The sequence below is a fragment of the Trachypithecus francoisi genome, unplaced genomic scaffold (assembly GCF_009764315.1).
Source record: "Trachypithecus francoisi isolate TF-2019V2 unplaced genomic scaffold, Tfra_2.0 Contig00586, whole genome shotgun sequence".
In the NCBI taxonomy this organism is placed as follows: domain Eukaryota; kingdom Metazoa; phylum Chordata; class Mammalia; order Primates; family Cercopithecidae; genus Trachypithecus; species Trachypithecus francoisi.
In genome coordinates this window covers 3,589,217-3,608,095 of record NW_022680749.1, presented here as the reverse complement: position 1 = coordinate 3,608,095, position 18,879 = coordinate 3,589,217, and the positions used below count along the sequence as shown (strand labels likewise).

The 18,879-nt window shown below is 37.1% G+C and overlaps 1 protein-coding gene across 2 annotated transcripts in view; it reads left to right on the top strand.

The window, feature by feature from the left end:
• PRKG1 (protein kinase cGMP-dependent 1) overlaps positions 1-18,879 on the top strand; it is a 1,377,278-nt gene that overhangs the window by 1,137,457 nt on the left and 220,942 nt on the right. For both annotated transcript variants that reach the window (XM_033215293.1, XM_033215282.1), the window contains exons 6-7: positions 3,380-3,457; positions 11,674-11,768. In XM_033215293.1, the coding sequence (XP_033071184.1) occupies positions 3,380-3,457; positions 11,674-11,768 (173 nt within the window). The remainder of the gene's footprint in view (positions 1-3,379; positions 3,458-11,673; positions 11,769-18,879) is intronic.

The following is an 18,879-nucleotide window of genomic DNA, read 5'->3' as shown; positions in this document are numbered from 1 at the left end:
ACAAGAGAGAATGAAAGCCAAGTAAAAGGAGAAATCTCTTATAAAACTATCAGGTCTCGTGAGACTTATTTACTACCACAGGAACAGTATGGAAGAAACGGCTCCCATGATTCTATTTTCTCCTACCAGATCCCTCCCACAACACATGGGAGTGGGTACTACAATTTGAGATGAGATTTGAGTGGGCATACAGAGCCAAACCATATCATTCCACACTAGCCCCTCCCAAATCTCATGTCAAAACCAATCATCCCTTCCCAACAGTCCCCCAAAGTCTTAACTCACAGTAGCATTAACACAAAAGTCCACAGTCCATAGTCTCATCTTAGACAAGGCAACTTCCTCCTGCCTATGAGCTGGTAAAATCAAAAGCAAGTTAGTTACTTCATAGATACAATGGAGATACAGGCATTGGATAAATACACCCATTCCAAATGGGAGAAATTGGCCAAAACGAAGGGGCTAAAGGCCCCATGCAAGTTCAAAATCCAGCAGGGCAGTAAAATCTTAAAGCTTCAAAAATGATCTGCTTTGACTCTGTGTCTCACATCTAGGTCACACTGATGCAAGAGGTGGGTTTCCATGGTCTTGGGCAACTCCACCCCTGTGGCTTTGCAGAGTACAGCCTTTCTCCTGGCTGCTTTCATGGATTGGCATTGAGTGTCTGTGACTTTTCCAGGTGCACTGTGCATGCAAGCTGTCAGTGGATCTACCATTCTGTGGTCTGGAGAATGGTGGCCCTCTTCTCACAGCTTCGCTAGGGAGTGCCTCAGTGGGGGACACTCTGTGGGGTCTCACATCCCACATTTCCCTTCAGCACTTCCCTAGCAGAGGTTCTCCATGAGAACTCTGCCTCTGCAACAAACTTCTGCTTGGATATCCAGGTGTTTCCATACATCCTCTGAAATCTAGACAGAGGTTCCCAAATATCAATTCTTGACCTCTATGCACCCACAGGCTTAACACCACATGGAAGCTGCCAAGGCTTGGGGCTTGAACCCTCTGAAGCCACAGCCTGAGCTGTACCTTGGCCCCTTTCTGCCAGTGCTAGAGCAGCTGAGATACAGGGCACAAAGTCCCTAGGCTTTACACAGCAGCGGAGCCCAGGGTCTGGCCAATGAAACCATTTTTTCCTCCTAGACCCCTGGGCGGGTGTTGGGAGGGCCTGCCACAAAGAACTTTGATATACTCTGGAGACACTTTGCCCATTGTCTTGGTGATAAACATTTGGTTTCTTGTTGCTTATGAAAATTTCTGCAGCCAGCTTGAATTTCTTCTCAGAAAATAGATTTTTCTTTTCTGTTATACCATCAGGATGCAAATTTTATCAGCATTTTGGTCAAAGCCATTCAGTAAGTCTCTAGGAAGTTCCAATCTTTCCCACATCTTCCTGTCTTCTGAGCCCTCCAAGTTTCTAGGAAGTTTCAAACTTTCTCACATTTTCCTGTCTTCTTTTGAGCCCTCCAAACTCTTCCAGCATCTGCCTGTTACCTGATTCCAAAGTCACTTTCACATTTTTGGGTATCTTTACAGCAGCACCCACTGCCAGTACCAATTTACTCTACTAGTTTGTTCTCATGCTGCTTATAAAGACATACCTTGGACTGGGTAATTTATAAAGAAAAATAGAATTAATGGGCTCGTAATTCCACATAGCTGGGGAGGCCTCACATTCATGGCAGAAGGCAAAAGGCACATCTTACATGATGGTGAACAAGAGAGAATGAGAGCCAAACAAAAGGGGAAATGAAACCTCTTATAAAACCATCAGATTTCTTAAGACTTATTCACTACCATGAGAACAGTATGGAAGAAACCGCCCCCATGATTCAGTTATCTCCCACCAGGTCCCTCCTACAATCTGTGGGGATTACGAAAGCTACAATTAAGATGAGCCACAGAATGACACCCTGCCTCAAAAAGGTGTTTGTTAAATGAATACATGAAAGTGGATTACTGCCATTTTGTTTTTCAAATCTGCATGTTGTAAAGTTCTTTCCATTTGAATGCAGCAAAACATGAAACTTGAACATAGATATCTTGTTAAATGGATTAAATGAGTTGAAGAATATGCGTTCTATAATATTATTTTTATTTAGAAATAATTATTTGTATGCATGTGTGTGTGCAGGATGGGGTGGTGGTGGTTCAAAGCATAGAAAAAAGTCTTGAAGTGTACATACCAGACTGTATATATCATCTGGTGGTTGAAATTGAGGGAAAGGAATAAGGAATACCTTTTTTACTTAAAAATTTTGTTCCTAGAAAACTGAATTACTTTTGAGTAAAAAAATTAGCAAATTAGGTAGTATGTTAACTTTCCAGATACACTAAGAAAATAATGGCTCTTTTCAATGTCAAGTATTAATGAAAGGCAATTTTAAGGCAATCTTAGCATTTTATGTGTTAAGAAAAATGATATTGAAGCATAAGGACAATTAATACCTATCAGCCTAATGGATATTGCACGTAAACAATGAATTCTGTTTTGTTAGGAGTGTGCAAAATAATGTTTTATTTCCCAAAAATAGAGCTTCTCTGCTATGCTGCAGAGAAGCATAGGGTGAGACGGCACAGTTCTCATTTTTCTGTTAGACCTCTTGACCCAGCAGTATACTTTCTCCCACCTCTCCTTATTGAAATTACTTTTGTTCATTGCAGAAGTAATCTTCACCCTGGAAACGGACCTAGTTGTGGTGTCCATGTCAGAATACTGATATACTGACTATGATAATCCTTTTGCAGCCTTACCTCACTCCTCGTTTGATAGTTTATAAGCTCACAGATGCTGGACCAGAATTCAGTCCATAAAATTAAGACAGTCTATTTGATAGGGCCAAGTCTAAACTGCTGAAGCAAGAACACTAAAGCATGAAGTGGTGCCTTAAAAAGTAACTAGGGCCATCTAACCCACAATAAAAATCAACCTGGTTTCAAATGAAGATTTTTGCATTCTGTAACAATTTCTTAGGAAAAAAGGGCTCTCATTATGAGAATATAAAACCCAATGAAAAAGACAAGTAAAATAATATGGAATTAGTAGTTTAATTAGCAGCTCTGCTGTTTTGTTTCATGCTCAGTTGATGGGAGAAAAGAATATTTTCATCAAACAATTGAAATGAATGAATTTAAAGATATGATATAATCACCTAGAAAAATGACATTAAAAGCAGTCTTGAAAATGAGCATTATAGAAATGTTATCTTTGTAAATATTACATACATTAACTAATATTCATTTTTAAATCATGATGGTTCTAGGCTTGGATAAAATTCCATCAGGATGAATGTATCCCTGGGGGTTGATATTTGAAGAGGCTGAGCTGTTTGGTAACTTACTCCTTGCTTAATTTTTTTTTCTTATTGTTTCTACTTTTCAGACCCACTATGAAAATGGAGAATATATTATCAGGCAAGGAGCAAGAGGGGACACCTTCTTCATCATCAGCAAAGGAACGGTAAGCTTTGGTGACACAAGACAGTGATGCATCAGGGGAGTCTTGGATTGGTTAGTAACTCCAGTAGGAACACATGCAGAGTCTTGTGCTATATGAGTTTGTCTCATTTATTGACACAGAGAGGTATTAGAAAATGGATCTTACAAAAAATGATGCAGGAGGGAAAAAAAGGTGGAGCTTTGAAACCAGTAAGTAGCTTACTTGCTAATAATCATAATATTAGATGTCACTGATATATTTGTGTGAATAGAAAGATCTCCATCATTAAAATAATATAATAAAAAAGAAAATACCAGCTGGATGTGGTGGCTCATACCTGTAATCCCAGCACTTTGGGAGGCCAAGGCAGGCAGATCACTTAAGCTCAGGAGTTCAAGACGAGCTTGGGCAACATGTCAAACCCCATCTATACAAAAAGTAGAAAAAATTAGCTGGGCATGGTGGTGCATGCCTGTGGTCCCAGATACTTAGGAGGCTGAGACAGGAGGATTACTTGAGCCCAGGAGGCGAAGGTTGCAGTGAGCCAAGATGGTGCCACTGCACTTCAGCCCTGGTAATAGGCAAGACTTTGCCTCCAAAAAAAAAAAAGAAAGAAAGAAAGTACTTAAGTCATTTACAAAATTCATCTAGTCATTAGAAGCAGTAACACTGCTATAATGAAACATCTGGGTTTTGAAATCAGATGGCCTAAATTTTAATCCTGTTACAAAACTTAGTCATTTTAATGCCCTTAGGAAAGTTGCTAAATACTCTGAGGATGATAAGGATAGATATACACTAATGTTTTAAGTTATTTTCATAAATACATTTTGGAACTAAAAACTACTAAAAGTGATAAATTATAAAGGAAGGGGTAAAAATGGAGTAGACAAAGGTTACAAATGCAAAATCATACTTTATTTCTTAAACTGTTTTAGTTTTTCATCAACATGAATTTATTTATATCTTAAAAGTACAAAATTGAGTGAATTGGAAAATAGAATTTTTTTAGATTAATACTATACTATTATATTACTAAAATACCTTAAATTTCTTTCCACAGTGAAGTGATTTAAACTTATTTTTCTTTATTATGTATCATTACAAGGAATTCATATCTCTGTATGTACTAAGTATAGGAAGAGATGGAGAAGGAAATGCAAGTAGAAAGGAATTTATATGCCAGTTTCTATTTTTATAATTATCACTTTATTAATGAAGCAAATTTATTTCTTCTAATTTAATAAAATGACTGACTCTGCTAACTTATAGTTCATATATAGAGAAATTTCCAGAGTCACAGTGAATAGAATGAGGTGAAAGATTATAAGTATTATTGAATCACAATTTAGATAATTCTCCTTGGACGAATTTTGGATCAAGTGTATGCATATGTCAATATTTATATCAATGGCATGTCACACAAAAATGAAGAAAACAATATTTGTATTTTTATTATTCCTATTCTTTTGACTGATCTCTGAATGCCTGGGATAGAAGTAGAACTCAAGGCTGACTTCTTAAAAGGCATCATGAAATGACATGTCTGACCGCGGTTATAGTTAAAATTGTATCTTGTATTTTCCAATGTTAGAATATAAGAAAATGTTAACATTTTGTAGTTTATATGATAGATTGTTAGAGCTTATTATTTACTGTCTTATTGTTTAGATTGACTAAAGAATCAGGGAAAATTTAAAATCACCATGGATATAAATAATTCAAAAGATTGCATGGGGAATTTGTCCTGACATTCTAGATTTGTTTTGTCTTTACTACATTGCTAATTCTTTGCTGTGATGGAATGATGTGTTTGTCCTTTGAGATGGATTTCTGACAGGCTTTTGCTACCACCCTGTTAGTGCAAATTTTACTGCCTAAAAGTAGTACTTTGTAACCAGTTTCAGCTGAAGACAGGTGCATTAGTTGTGCCTTTTTACGAGTTTCATAGTAAGTATAAGTAGAAACAGTGTGGAAATTATACCACAGGAACCATTTCCCTTGGCAATATTTCAGAGCACTCTGGGGATTCTGGAAGGGAAGTAATACTAGTATATTAGACTCTCTTGACACATTCAAGATCTTTTACTTTAAACCAGACATCAATTTCTACTAACTTACTTTTCTAGGTGATACAAGTTAGCTGCTATGATTCTTAGTTATGTAAATTACATAATAATTTTATTAATTTTATTCATTCTAATACTAATATACTAACAACATTAATTATATTAGTTCTAATTCTAACATATTAAAATCATTAAGAATATGTCACCATACACAATAATTGGAATATATTAAGTCTTAATAAGCAGAAGGTAAGGTCAGCATACTTATGTCCCAATGGCAAACAGCACTAAAGACAGGTGAATTATAAGAGTGTAGGCTCAGTTCAGCAGGCAAATAAGTTGTAGAACTGGAATTTTCTACAATTATATGTTATATTTTTTTTAGGTGTACAGATGTCAACTTGTTTTCCCATGCATTTAAAAAAGGTATAAAGGATAACCTTGGCCAAGATCTGTTTCTTGCTGCTACCAAACTGGCTTTTTCTTAGAAAATGCTGTGAGATAGAAGGAGACACAGCAGGGGCTGCCAAGCTACAAATGAAATTCCCCTTGTTCAGTTCCACTTATTTAAGTGTAAAACAATTTTTATTCTTCCATTAAGCACATTCACACAAAGAGAGAAGCATTATAAAATAAGCTTTGCAATACTTGTTTTTCCCCCATTAAGCCTGTGCAATCTGATTTTTCTAAAACCTAAGGCAGAATGCTTGCAGTGATGATGGCTAAAGTACCTGGTGCTGCCTCAAGTAGAAGCTCAGTTAGTTCTCTATACTTCAATCACTCCATTACAGCTGCCTGGATACATGACTTGCTTCTCCAACAGTGAACTATAAAGCACTAAAGATTCCTGCATTTGTCCTTGCAGTTGTGTCGCATCACAGAATGAACTATCTCTTTATAAATAAATCAAACGAAAATTGAACAGGATGGGTAAGCAAAGTTGCAGAGTTCTAATAATAGTTCAAAAGCATTTTGATTTTTCTGATTCCATTCAACATACCTTGTATCCTACCATTAGAAAAAAAAAGGGGCTGGGCGCGGTGGCTCAAGCCTGTAATCCCAGCACTTTGGGAGGCCGAGACGGGCGGATCACGAGGTCAGGAGATCGAGACCATCCTGGCTAACATGGTGAAACCCCGTCTCTACTAAAAATACAAAAAACTAGCCGGGCGAGGTGGCGGGCGCCTGTAGTCCCAGCTACTTGGGAGGCTGAGGCAGGAGAATGGCGTGAACCCGGGAGGCGGAGCTTGCAGTGAGCTGAGATTGCGCCACTGCACTCCAGTCTGGGCGACAGAGCGAGACTCCGCCTCAAAAAAAAAAGAAAAAAAAGGGATTCAAAAATTCTTGTCTATCAAATGGCATTTAAAATCACATGGCTTTGCTTCATAAAATTAACAAGTATTTAAACATGCCAATTAAACATGTTGCCTTAACACAATGCTCAATGTTTTTTACTATAAAAAGTGTTCTGTTATGGAAATTTTATTTGCATATGTATACATATGTTTATGTATACATTATGGTGAACCCTCTGGAAAACTTTTTTTAAATATCAAGAACAAGATAAAGATATATATTATTACCAATCTTGTTTAGTGTGGTACTAGACATCCCAAATACTATAGTAAGTTAAGAAAAATAAATAATATTTGTAAATAAAGAAACAGTAATTATTTATACATGTTTTTAGTTTCATTTAGGATTTTATGTAGAAATATATATTATTAAAATTAATAAGAGTTTAGCAAATTAGCATTATTCAGTACATTTTTCTTTATTAATGGAACTGTTCTATATCTCTACACAACCCAATATAATAGCTATTAGTCACACTTGCGATTAAAGTAAAATTATCTAACTTAACTTTAATGTTAATTTCTCAGTAGCAGTAGCCACATTGCAATAGCTGCTAGTGGTGACTGTATTGGACATTATAGAACTGGATATTTTACTATAAATGAATATTGAAAAAACCATATCATTCAACGTATTCTACCATGTTAACAGTCTAAAGAAAACAAATCACATTATCATGTCAAATGATGCAGTGAAAGGGTGTGACAAGTGTAACATCCATTCATAAAAACAATTCTCAGCAAATTGAGAATATAAGAGAACTTTCTTACCCTGATAAGTGGTATCTACAATATGCCTACAGTTCACATACTTAGGACGAGAAACAGAGCAATCAAGAAATGAAAGCAACTGACAATAAAAGGAAAGTCTTTTCAACAAATGGTGATGGAACCATTGGTACCATGGACCAAAACAGGAGAACCTTGACCTAGACTTTATACCTTATATAAAAATTAAATTAAAATTGGTAATAGATTTAAAAGTAAAACAAAGCTATAAAACTTTCAAGAGAAATGTATGACTTGTGGCTAGATAGGAAGAGTTCCTAGACATGATACCACCAGCACAATCCATAGAGAAAAATGATAAATTGGGCTTTACCAAATTTAGAAACTTTTATTTTGCGAAAAACACTTTTCAGAGAATGGAAAGACAAATTACTAACAGGCAAAATTATTTGAAAAGTACACATTTGGTAAGGGGCTTATATTGATCCTATCCTTTATTGAACCTATATAAAAAACACTTAAAAATCAATAAAAAAACACTTACAAATCAACAAAAAACACTGAAGTGCCCACTAACAAAAAATAAAAGAATGAAGGACTTGAACACATCAGCAAAGAAGATACACAAATGGCAAATATGCACATGAAGAAGTGTTCAAAATGATTAGTCATTAGAAAATTGCATATTGAAATACTGAGATACTACTGCATACTTAATAGAATGGCTAAATCTGAAAACAAAAATTAACAACATCAAGTGCTAGTGAGGATGCAGAGCAACCAGTATTCTCATACACTGCTCTTGGGAATGCAAAATGGTAAAGCCATTCTGGAAAACAATTTGTAGTTTCTTATAAAGTTAAATAAACATTTACCGTATGACACAGCAATTGCTCTTTGTGATATTTATTCTAGAGAAATGAAAATATAGCTCACACAAAAAACTCTGCATCAGTGTTTGTAGCATCTCTATTCATAATTGCCAAAACTAGAAATAAACAAATTATGTTATATTCATTCAATGAAATATTAGCAATAAAAAACATAAACTATTGAACCATGCAACAACTTGGCTGAATCTTCAAGGCCTAATGCTGAGTAAGAAAAAAACATCTGAGAAGGTTAAATATTCTATTATTTCATTTATATGGCATTCTCCAAAAGTTAAAATTAGTTTGATGCAGAACAGACTATAGGGGTGAGGAATGAGAAGGATATGACTACAAAACATAGCATGAAGGAGTTTCTGGAGAAATTGTTCTGTATCTAATTGTTCTGGGAATTAGACAAAACTACCCATGTGTTTAAGTTCATACAACTATATTCCAAAAAAGAAGTAAATTTTACTGTATGATGGAAGTAAAATTTACTATATGATAACTTAAAAATTCATGTACCTTTCTAAATACTATACCAAGTAACTAAAATATGTTTTAAAAATACCATTTCAAAAATCAAGTATCTAGGCATATCTGTAACAAGAAAATGTTCAAGTCTTTTAAGAAGAAAATTGTATTTAAAATATTATAATGAAGAGCAAAACACCAACATGGCAGAACATCTGAAAGAAAGAGAAACACATTGGGAGTTACTACAGTAGATATCAAAACTTTTTATAAGGTTCAGGTAATGGAAAAAAATGTGGCCTTAATTTGACTGAAAACCAGACAAATATGTCAGAGTAAGAATGGTGAGCCCAGATAAAGACCCATTATAATATGGAAGCTTGATTTAGGATAGTGTGGACACTACAGATATCACAACTGGTTATGCATAGGGACATAAATAAAATGGGATCCCTAGCTCACACCATACACAATGCCACTTTCAGATGTAAATGTGAAAAGAAAAATTAGGAAAAAATTAAAAGGTAATTGGGAGAATACTTCTACTATCTTGGGATAAGAAAGGATTTCTTGAATAAGATATTTTAAAATGCAAACAATAAAAGATAAAATGGTTAAGTGTAATTACATTAAAATTAATAAATTTGTTCAACAAGACATCACAAAGATGGTTTAGACAAACCACACTCTTGTGAATGGACAACAACAAAAATAAAGATAATCAGTCCAATAGAAAAATAGGCAAAAAGCATGATCAGACACATAATCAAAAGAAGCACAAGTGGCTCAAAAAATAAGATGATAAAATCTCCCACCTCCATTAATAATAAGGGAAATACCATCTAATACCTACCTTTCTGGAAAAAAATCAAAATCTGACAATATTAAGTATTGATAACAGTATAATATAATATGTGTTTTCATCCATTGATGGTAGGAATGTAAGATTGTACCAAGAGTGAGTTAATATCTAGTAAAATCGAAGATGCATATACTTAATAACCTTGTTCTTTATTCATAAACGTTGACCCTAGTGAACTCTTAGCCATGGACACTAGAGCACATGTATAAGAAGGTTCACAGTAACACAGTTAATAGTACAATAAAAACAAAATACAACAAAAATAAAACTGGAAGCCACCCACATTTATATCTACAGAATTAGTAAATTGCATAACAGTCATATAATGGAATACTGTTTAAACAAAGAAACTAAATTTTAGGTTTTATATGAACATCGGTGAATCAGAACCTCAAGAATAAGGGCCCAGTAACTTTTATTTTAGATCAGACTCCCTACAGAAGATTCCGCATCTATAAAAGCCTCGTCAGCATGAAAATTAGTGTCTCTGTGATACAGCTTAGTGGTAAGTAAAAGTGTTAAAAACTGAATTTCCATGGTTTTGAAACACTGTGTGGAGGAGTAATCAAATGGATCAGTGGAGAATAATAATTGAATTTCCTCCACCTTACACAGACCTTCTTAATACTTATAAAAATTCTGGTCTTTAACATCTAATCTCTAGATTCAGAAACCTGAAACATAGTATTATTAAATGTGTTTAAGTGTTTTTAGCATTGTTTCAAGAAATTAGTTTTTTACTTCATCACATTTTCCAGGTAGGTGAATTTTAACTATTTAACCTTTCTGGATGACAAAAAGACAGTTTTATGAATGTTAGTAGAGCTTGAGGGAGATATGAATTAACACAAAGGTACAAGTTACTCTATTTTTGTTTTCATTCATGCAACAAAAAACATTATCGCTTGCCTTCTGTTAAGTCACAAGTCCTGTGTGTTCTAGGCTATCTATCTTGTTAGTAATGACACATTCTGTTAAAACAATTTACAACTATTTATTGAGTGCTTATTATAATTTGTGGAGAATGCCAAAGAAATACAACTTTCTTTTAAGGGCACTTTATTTAGTATAGTAAAAAAGGGCATGTATGTAGTTTATACATCTTTCGAAATATAAATCCTACCAAATGAAGCATATGAATTATTAGGGATATAGTCAGTTAGAACCATGCAAGAAATCTTTATGAAAATGTGATGTGTCTTCAAATGAAAGCTGGATTCTTCTCAGGGAAAGGGACAGGCTTATCCTAGAGAAACTAGGATATGCATGTGGAGGCATGTAAAAGGCTGTTCATTTCAGCAGAAAGAAAGAAAAAAATGGAAACAATATAATTGCCAATTTACAAGATATGGGTAAGTAAATATATTTACATAATGAGATAAAACTCATACATTAAAATGAATGAAGGAGATTTATACCTAAGAGCATGGAATAAATAATTAAAACAATATTAAGGGAAAAAAGTAAGTTGCAGAATGAGGAATACCACTTATATTATTAATATATTTTAAAAATACATGTACATAAACACATAAAAAAGATGGACAGAATGCTCACTAGGTTCATTATAGTGGTTGCTTCATAAAGGCAGGAAAATTAGAATGGAGATGAGGAGTGAGATCAAATTTACTAGTAATGTATTATTTCTTTAAAATAACTTGAAAGGATAACAAAATATTTGGAGGTAAGCTCTTGTGGTTTTCCTGGGAATTTGTAATATTGTTCTTTGGTCCTGTTAGTGGTAATTTAAAGGTTTTTTTCTTTATAAAATAAATTAATAAAATAAACAAGAAATGGAATTAACCTCATTAATTAGTGTTCCTTTGTTCATTGTAGGTAAGCAGTGGATTTAAACTTTCATTGTATCTCTTTGTAGGTAAATGTCACTCGTGAAGACTCACCAAGTGAAGACCCAGTCTTTCTTAGAACTTTAGGAAAAGGAGACTGGTTTGGAGAGAAAGCCTTGCAGGGGTAAGTCGATCATTTGTAATACAGGTTTTTGTTTGAGTGCTACATAAATTCCTGTCTGAAATTTTGAGCTCCTAGCACAATAGGCTTTTTATTTGGTACTTATCCCAATATCAAATATGGACCCTTGATGATAAATCAATTGTTATTTATTTTCAGCTGGACTTGGAATCTGTTTGAATAGGTTGTAGAATAAATTCCTTAATTTCTAATAAATCAGTGTTATATTAATTGGGAACATTTTCAGGTTTGTGTACTTAATTGCAACTTTAAAGAGAGGAAGTCCCTGCTACATTTTGTGCAATGATTTTACCTAGAATCATTAATACGGTTGTTTGAAATTTTTGAAATCCTTAAACCTGTTTGTACCAACAATTGTTATGGGATCTTTGGGGTGTCAATTTCCTGGCTGGAAACCAGTGGCTGGTGGCGCCTTTGACCGAGTTTTGCTCGGGCCCACAGGGCTCAGTGTGCCCACTTGGCCTGGCAGACTGCACTCAGTTCACACCACCGACCTGGTTCCCACACCTTCAAGGGAGACTGCAAGTCAGGCATGAAGTGGCAAGGGGTGTGTGAGTGAGCGTGGGGTCCGGCCACTGCACAGGCAAACAATCTGGCTGCTGCTGTGAGGTGCGCAGCTCCAGGTGCTGGCATGGGCTCTTTGTAAGGCTGCAGCTGGACCAAGCACATCACAAGGAGCGTCCCTGGCTGGCACCAGGGAATGTGGTCGTGCCTGGAAGCTTAGAGACACCAGGAACTGCATAGCCCCAAAGCGAGAGTCACAGCTCTGGCTCGGGGAGCTCCCCAGTCTGTTCTCCCCAAAGGGTTGCAGCTCTTCTCTCCTTGTCTTCACCTGCAATGTGGCAAGTAAGGGGCATGTTTCAGCCCTGTTTGTGTTACAACTCTTTTAGCCTCTCCATTCCGTGGTTCCCAATCTCTTGACCTGTGACCAGGAAGAATGTGGTACGCAGACAAGTGGAGGTTGAATAAGACAAAGAGGAGCTTCATTGAACAGTAGAACAGCTCAGAGAAAACTGGCAGTGGGCAGCCCCTCTCCATAGCCAAGGTGTCCCAATGAGTGTTCAGCTCTTAGCAGAGAGGGTAGCTTCTCTCTGCAGCTGGTCGTCCCATCATCTGCAGCTCTCAACAGAGATGAGACCCTACAGTGCCTAGGTCCTCTCTGCAGCTGGTCATCCTAATGTCAGCTCTGCTCTGGTTAAGCCTGGGGCGTTTATGGGCCTCAGAAGGGAGGAAGTACATGCTGATTGGTTCATGAGTGGCAATAGGCAAGTCCAGAAAAGACACTGCAAGTTCCCACTACGGTCCATGGGACTAGCAGCCTGGCCTCCAGCCTTCAGGCCCTCCCTGGCCTGAAGATGGAGCATTGCTGGGCATCCACTCCCTTTCTGCCCAGGAACCTGTCTGCCTCCTGCTGTCGCCAAGCTGCCCTCAGCCCACCATTGGATTCCCTCCTATGCTCATTGGTGCCCAAAGCCCAGAGGGGGGCGAATTGGCAGGGTACTGGCATGTCAGCACTGCCTTGATCATGTGCACACCTGGCCGGGCTGTGACAGCACCTGGGCTCAGTCCCAACTTTCCTCCAAAATCAGAATGGTAGCCAAAAACAGAGAGAAGCCAGGCAGTGGGAGCAGGCACTTCTGATCCCAGGCCCCCAAGAGTGCAGAAATGCCTGGGTCTAGCTGCCTCCAAGAGGGCAGGGATCTTGTTAGCTCCTAGCCCCACAACAGCACAGGGGAGGCCCGGGTTCATGGCCGTGATTTCGGGCAGCTGTAGCTGCACCCAGGAGAACAGAGCTCCTGCCTCCCCCTGCCTGCCCACGACTTGAGTGACTGCAGCCCTGCCCTGGAGGACAGGGGTCCTGCCTACTCCCAGCCCTGGAGCACAGGGATGCCTGGGTCCATAGTCGTGGCTTGGGCAGCTACAGTGGCACCCAGGGAGCTCCCATCCCAACTCAGAAGGGGTGGGGGTCCCACCTGTCCTGGCTCCTGCTAGCTCCATGGGTGTGCAGACCTGGCCATGCCTTCCTGCTGCAGCCAGTGTGATGGCGGCAGCAGCTCCAGATGGCCTGCCACTGACATTACAATGATCACAAGGCAGTGAAGCTTTCCCAGGGTTCACTTGTAGGTCATAATTGTTGTCACTCTTATGGTGTGATGGAAGAGTAGGTGGAGGTAATGTACATCTGGATTCACTATGGGATAGGCTGTGAAGGCTAGACTAGTAGATGTGTACTTCTGTGAGAATGATACTGTATTTTTAAACTAAGAATTAAGAAGCAAGCACTTGGGGGTTCTTCTCATGTATTATGGAGGAAAAACTGAGTTGACTTTATACCATGCATTTTACAGAACGTATGACAAACATATTTGGGTATCCTACTCTAATTTTCCAATAAGCAGTGTATCTCAGTTATCATTAAATATAGATGAGCCTTTCCAACATTCAGTGCTGTATGTATATACACTACTTGAATAAGCAACAACCAATAAACATTTATTTTCCGATTGAATTTTGGGTGTGGGAGCGTCTCCTAGGGAGGGACAGCAATAGGACATAATTTACTCCTAGCATATGGGAACAGCCAGTTTTGTTTTCATTTCAAATTGTGCTTTCATTTAAAAAATTACAGTATGAGCCTTTTGCTTCAAAGAACTTCTAAGAAGTAATTTAGGAAGTTACTGTTTCTTAAGCCACAAACAGATGACAGGTTTTATTTTCTTTCTGACTGTTTCACAGCTTAATAAGTGAAATAAAAATATTCTGATAAGTCATCTTATTCAGGCTATATTACCTTATGAAAATTCAGAAGTAATATTACCTTATGAAAATTCAGAAATAACTATTCTCAACTTTCCTCTTTTCTCCTACTGAGTTCATTTGATCCTTATCTGATGAACATGTAGTTGCCATTAGATTTTTTTCAATGTCAAAGTTGGAAGAAATAGTATGTTTGGTGTAGATATACAGAAGAGTGAAATAAACATTATCTTTCTAGTATAAATGCATTATGATCTGTATCTTAATCTTGCTTTCCTTTGATTATTAAATGTGGTGAAAGATGGCATTTTATAGAAATCAGGTACATTTTATAGAAAGATGACACTGGATTTCATTGGTCCAAGATTAAATACCTCTGTGGAAAACAATGTTATTTCCAACAGAACCAAAGAACCAGAAATATTTACAAACATTGAGGTCACAAGTAGAATGCCAGAAAATAAGGCTTAATTGGGAATCAATAGATTTTCTTTTGTAGCTTATTGTTACTGAATGTTGGTGCCAATTAAAGAAAACTTTCATTGTGAAAATACCATCCTAAAATTTGTACCAAGAAGCAACCTGTGGATGTAGCTCATGGAAAAGTTGCCAAATTTTGCTGTAATATCAAAATTTAAGTTAATGATTCTTTAACTAGATTGAATTGCTTCTCAGTTATGGTTATTCTTGTGAACTCTCTGGTGCCAAGACTTTCTTTTGCACATATTCAGTCCTCTTCACTTGGCATCTCCCATAGCCTATAAAATAACCAACCCACTTCCCTGTCTGCATCCAGCCCCACGCTTTCTCTTCGCATCCACCCCTTACCCCCATTTAACTCACATCTCTTTCTTTCTTATGCTCTTATTCTCACTTTCTCGCTATGGAACCTGGTTTTATTATCTCTAAGTGCCCTCTTACATGTCACCAGAGATTTGCTACTTATCTCATGAAATGGTCTTTTTATTTTTTTTCTTCATTTGACTTCACTTCTCAACCATGATTTTACCTTGTTGACCACCCCTTCTTTCTTTAAATTCTCCATCCTTTGGGACCATTTAAATTATTGGAACTCTTTAGAATGTATTTCATTTCCTAAAATTTGTTAATATTGTGTCCTCAACTGTATTTCATACACGTTGGTAAGCTCCTTCAGATGTATGATTGCATAATACCTAAATGAAAAGAAGTCCCAAATGTTTATATTCTTATTTGAACCCAGTATCTGGCTTTTATCAAATATCCACATATTTTTTGAACAAATGAATGAGTGAATGATTGAATAGATGAACAAATGAACCTCTTAAATAATGTCCAGTCTTAAAGTCCCTTCTGCCATCGATCACATTCACGACTTGAATTTGCCTGGCAGTGGATAGGAGTTATGAGCTCGCTTGACAATAGGGGGCAGGCTAGCGATGTAAATACTACAATAGGTTAGTAAAACAGGTGGCAAACTGAACACCTAATGTGATGAGGACAGAAATTACTGAACTCCACCTTGCTGCTGCTCTGTAAGAAAGTAACCTCGGCTTTTTAAGAAAAGCAGGAAAAAAAAAAAAAACTAGATTTTAGAAATATGAAATGTGATTTTGTAATCCGATTTTTTTAAAGAGCTCTGTAAACCAACAAACCATTTCTGCAAACTGTTTGGCATCTGGATGCCATTTTGTGATTTCTATCACTAAGCTATGCCTCTTTAAAAGCTGTATTTTGCTTCAAATGAAGGAAACCTATTAAGTTAACCCATCTTGATTATTGTCTTGTTTTGATTTTTTGACATTTTAACATTTTGATATCCTATGTCTGTAACGTGTTTTTCACTGGGTCTAGGTTTTTTAAATCTTTTATTTGCATTTCAATACTTTTCATGAGAAATTCCAACATTTTGCAAATCGAATTGATTTGTTTCACTTGTTTCCTTCTAAATTACTTGGAAATTGATATGACTTTGATATATAAAATCTTTTGGGCAGCTGTTTATATCCTTTGGGTAATAGCTATGCGTGTTTACAAACTATACAGTTTTTATACTTGGAATAAAAATTTTATAGCCAGCATTCTCTATGTGTACAGAACAGAATTTTAGATTGTGTTTTTCTCACAAATAAAATTTGTGTATACTGAGAATTTTGGTTTTATTCTCTTGAGGTTGTTCAGCAGGTAATTGAAATACTGATAAGTTGCTGGTTGGAGACTGAGTGAAATGAATATATGCTTGACCATTCTTTTTTTTTTTTTTTTTTTTTTTTTTTTTTTGAGACGGAGTCTCGCTCTGTCGCCCAGGCTGGAGTGCAGTGGCGCGATCTGGGCTCACTGCAAGCTCCGCCTCCCGGGTTCCCGCCATTCTCTCGCCTCAGCCTCCGAGTAGCTGGGACTACAGGCGCCCGCCACCTCGCCCGGCTAGTTTTTTGTATTTTTAGTAGAGACAGGGTTTCACCGTGTTAGCCAGGAGGGTCTGGATCTCCTGACCTCGTGATCCACCCGCCTCGGCCTCCCAAAGTGCTGGGATTACAGGCTTGAGCCACCGCGCCCGGCCTGCTTGACCATTCTTTTTAAATTTGAGAGTGCATAAATACTAGTACTGATTAAGCACACAGTAGAAAATTTAGTGTCATTGCTGAAATGTAAACTCAATACCCTTTCTCCAGAACTCAGACTCCTGACCACTATACAGTTCTGCCTCTAAAAGTAACAAGCTTTGTTTTCTTGTTGAGTGCAGATAGTAGAGTCATAAATTGAGTCATCTTATAAACAGTATTATTAACATCCTTTAACCAATAGCATCTTATTATTAGAAAACTTTGAGTCATTTTCACTTTGGTTGACATAAAATAAATTATGCAAGCATCCTTTTTTTTTCTTTTCTTACTGTGATAAGGGTTTATACACACCAAGGAGAGGATAAAATGTTTACTTTTTACAGAAGTATTCCCTATATATATGAAAACTAAAGGTGTGTTTAAGAGCAGTCACTTCACATTTAGTTCAATAACTCATAGGTCCATCCATTTATATTTTGACTTACCATTGCTTCAAAATCCCTGCTTGACTTGAAACCACATGGAATAGATATGAACATCAGATGATGACAAATTCTAAACCGAATATCCACTTTGCATCTCCAGTAACAGGAAATATAGTAGACCAAGTTGCACCCAAAAGGGATGGGATCAAGCTCCCAGTGGCCACCTTCCCTTCTTTCCCCTAACATTTGAGTCTTCAGCACAGCACATGGTTAAGAGATCCAGTTCAGAGTCAGATTGCCTGGTTCGGAACCTGTTCTGTCATTTATTAATGATTAGTCACTGAGAATAATTTCTTTTATCTGAAATGGGGATTATAATTATACCTGACTACTTGGGTTATTGGAGGAGGAATCAAAAGGATACTTATAAAGAATTTGGGTGAGTGCCTAGAATTTAGTTTAATGCTTCCCCAAAGTGAGCTGTCATCATCACTATCACCATCATCTTTATCTACGTCATCATCTTTGTCATCATCATCACCACATCATCATACCAGCAATGTTCTGCTACCACTTGATAAAGTTTAGTGCACTGGTAAAGTTGACATAGCATTAGAATTTGAGTCAACCACTCATTGATTGACTTTGAGCAAGCCAGTTAAGCTCCTGTAAACTAAGCCAATTGAACTAGATGATCTTTAAGTTTTCTTAGGTCATAGCTTCTGATTCTTTGAGAATTGGCTTCTTTCCAGCTGGAACAGACCCCTGAATGCCAAGTGCAACCCTGAGGCTGCCTGTTAAATTGTGGCATTTAATACCAAACCACTGTTAGCAAGGAACTTCCCTTCAAGAACTTTCTCAGCTGTTGCCTCTCATTCTGAGCACCTGTGCCACATGCCAGGCCCTGTTCATGTTAATGCAAAAATGAATTAGCCGAAGTTAGTTGAACAGACATTGATATGAGAAATCTGTATTTCCTTGTTTGTTTTCACCTCATAGCCTGTGATCATGGAAAAGTTAATTAACATTCCTGAACTTGCTTCTTTGTTTTATCTTCTGATGTATATTTTTTCTTCCTTTAAAAAATTAATAAAATTTCACTGGGCGTGGTGGCTCATGCTTGTAATCCCAACACTTTGGTAGGCTGAGGCAGGCAGACCACTTGAGGTCAGGAGTTTGAGACCAGCCTGGCCAACATGATGAAACACTGTCTCTACTAAAAATACAAAAATTAGCCGGTTGTGGTGGCACAAGTCTGTAATTCCGGCTACTAGGGAGGCTGAAGTAGGAGAATCGCTTGAACCCAGGAGGTAGAGGTTGCAGTGAACGAAATCACACCATTGCCCTCCAGCCTGTGTGCCAGAGTGA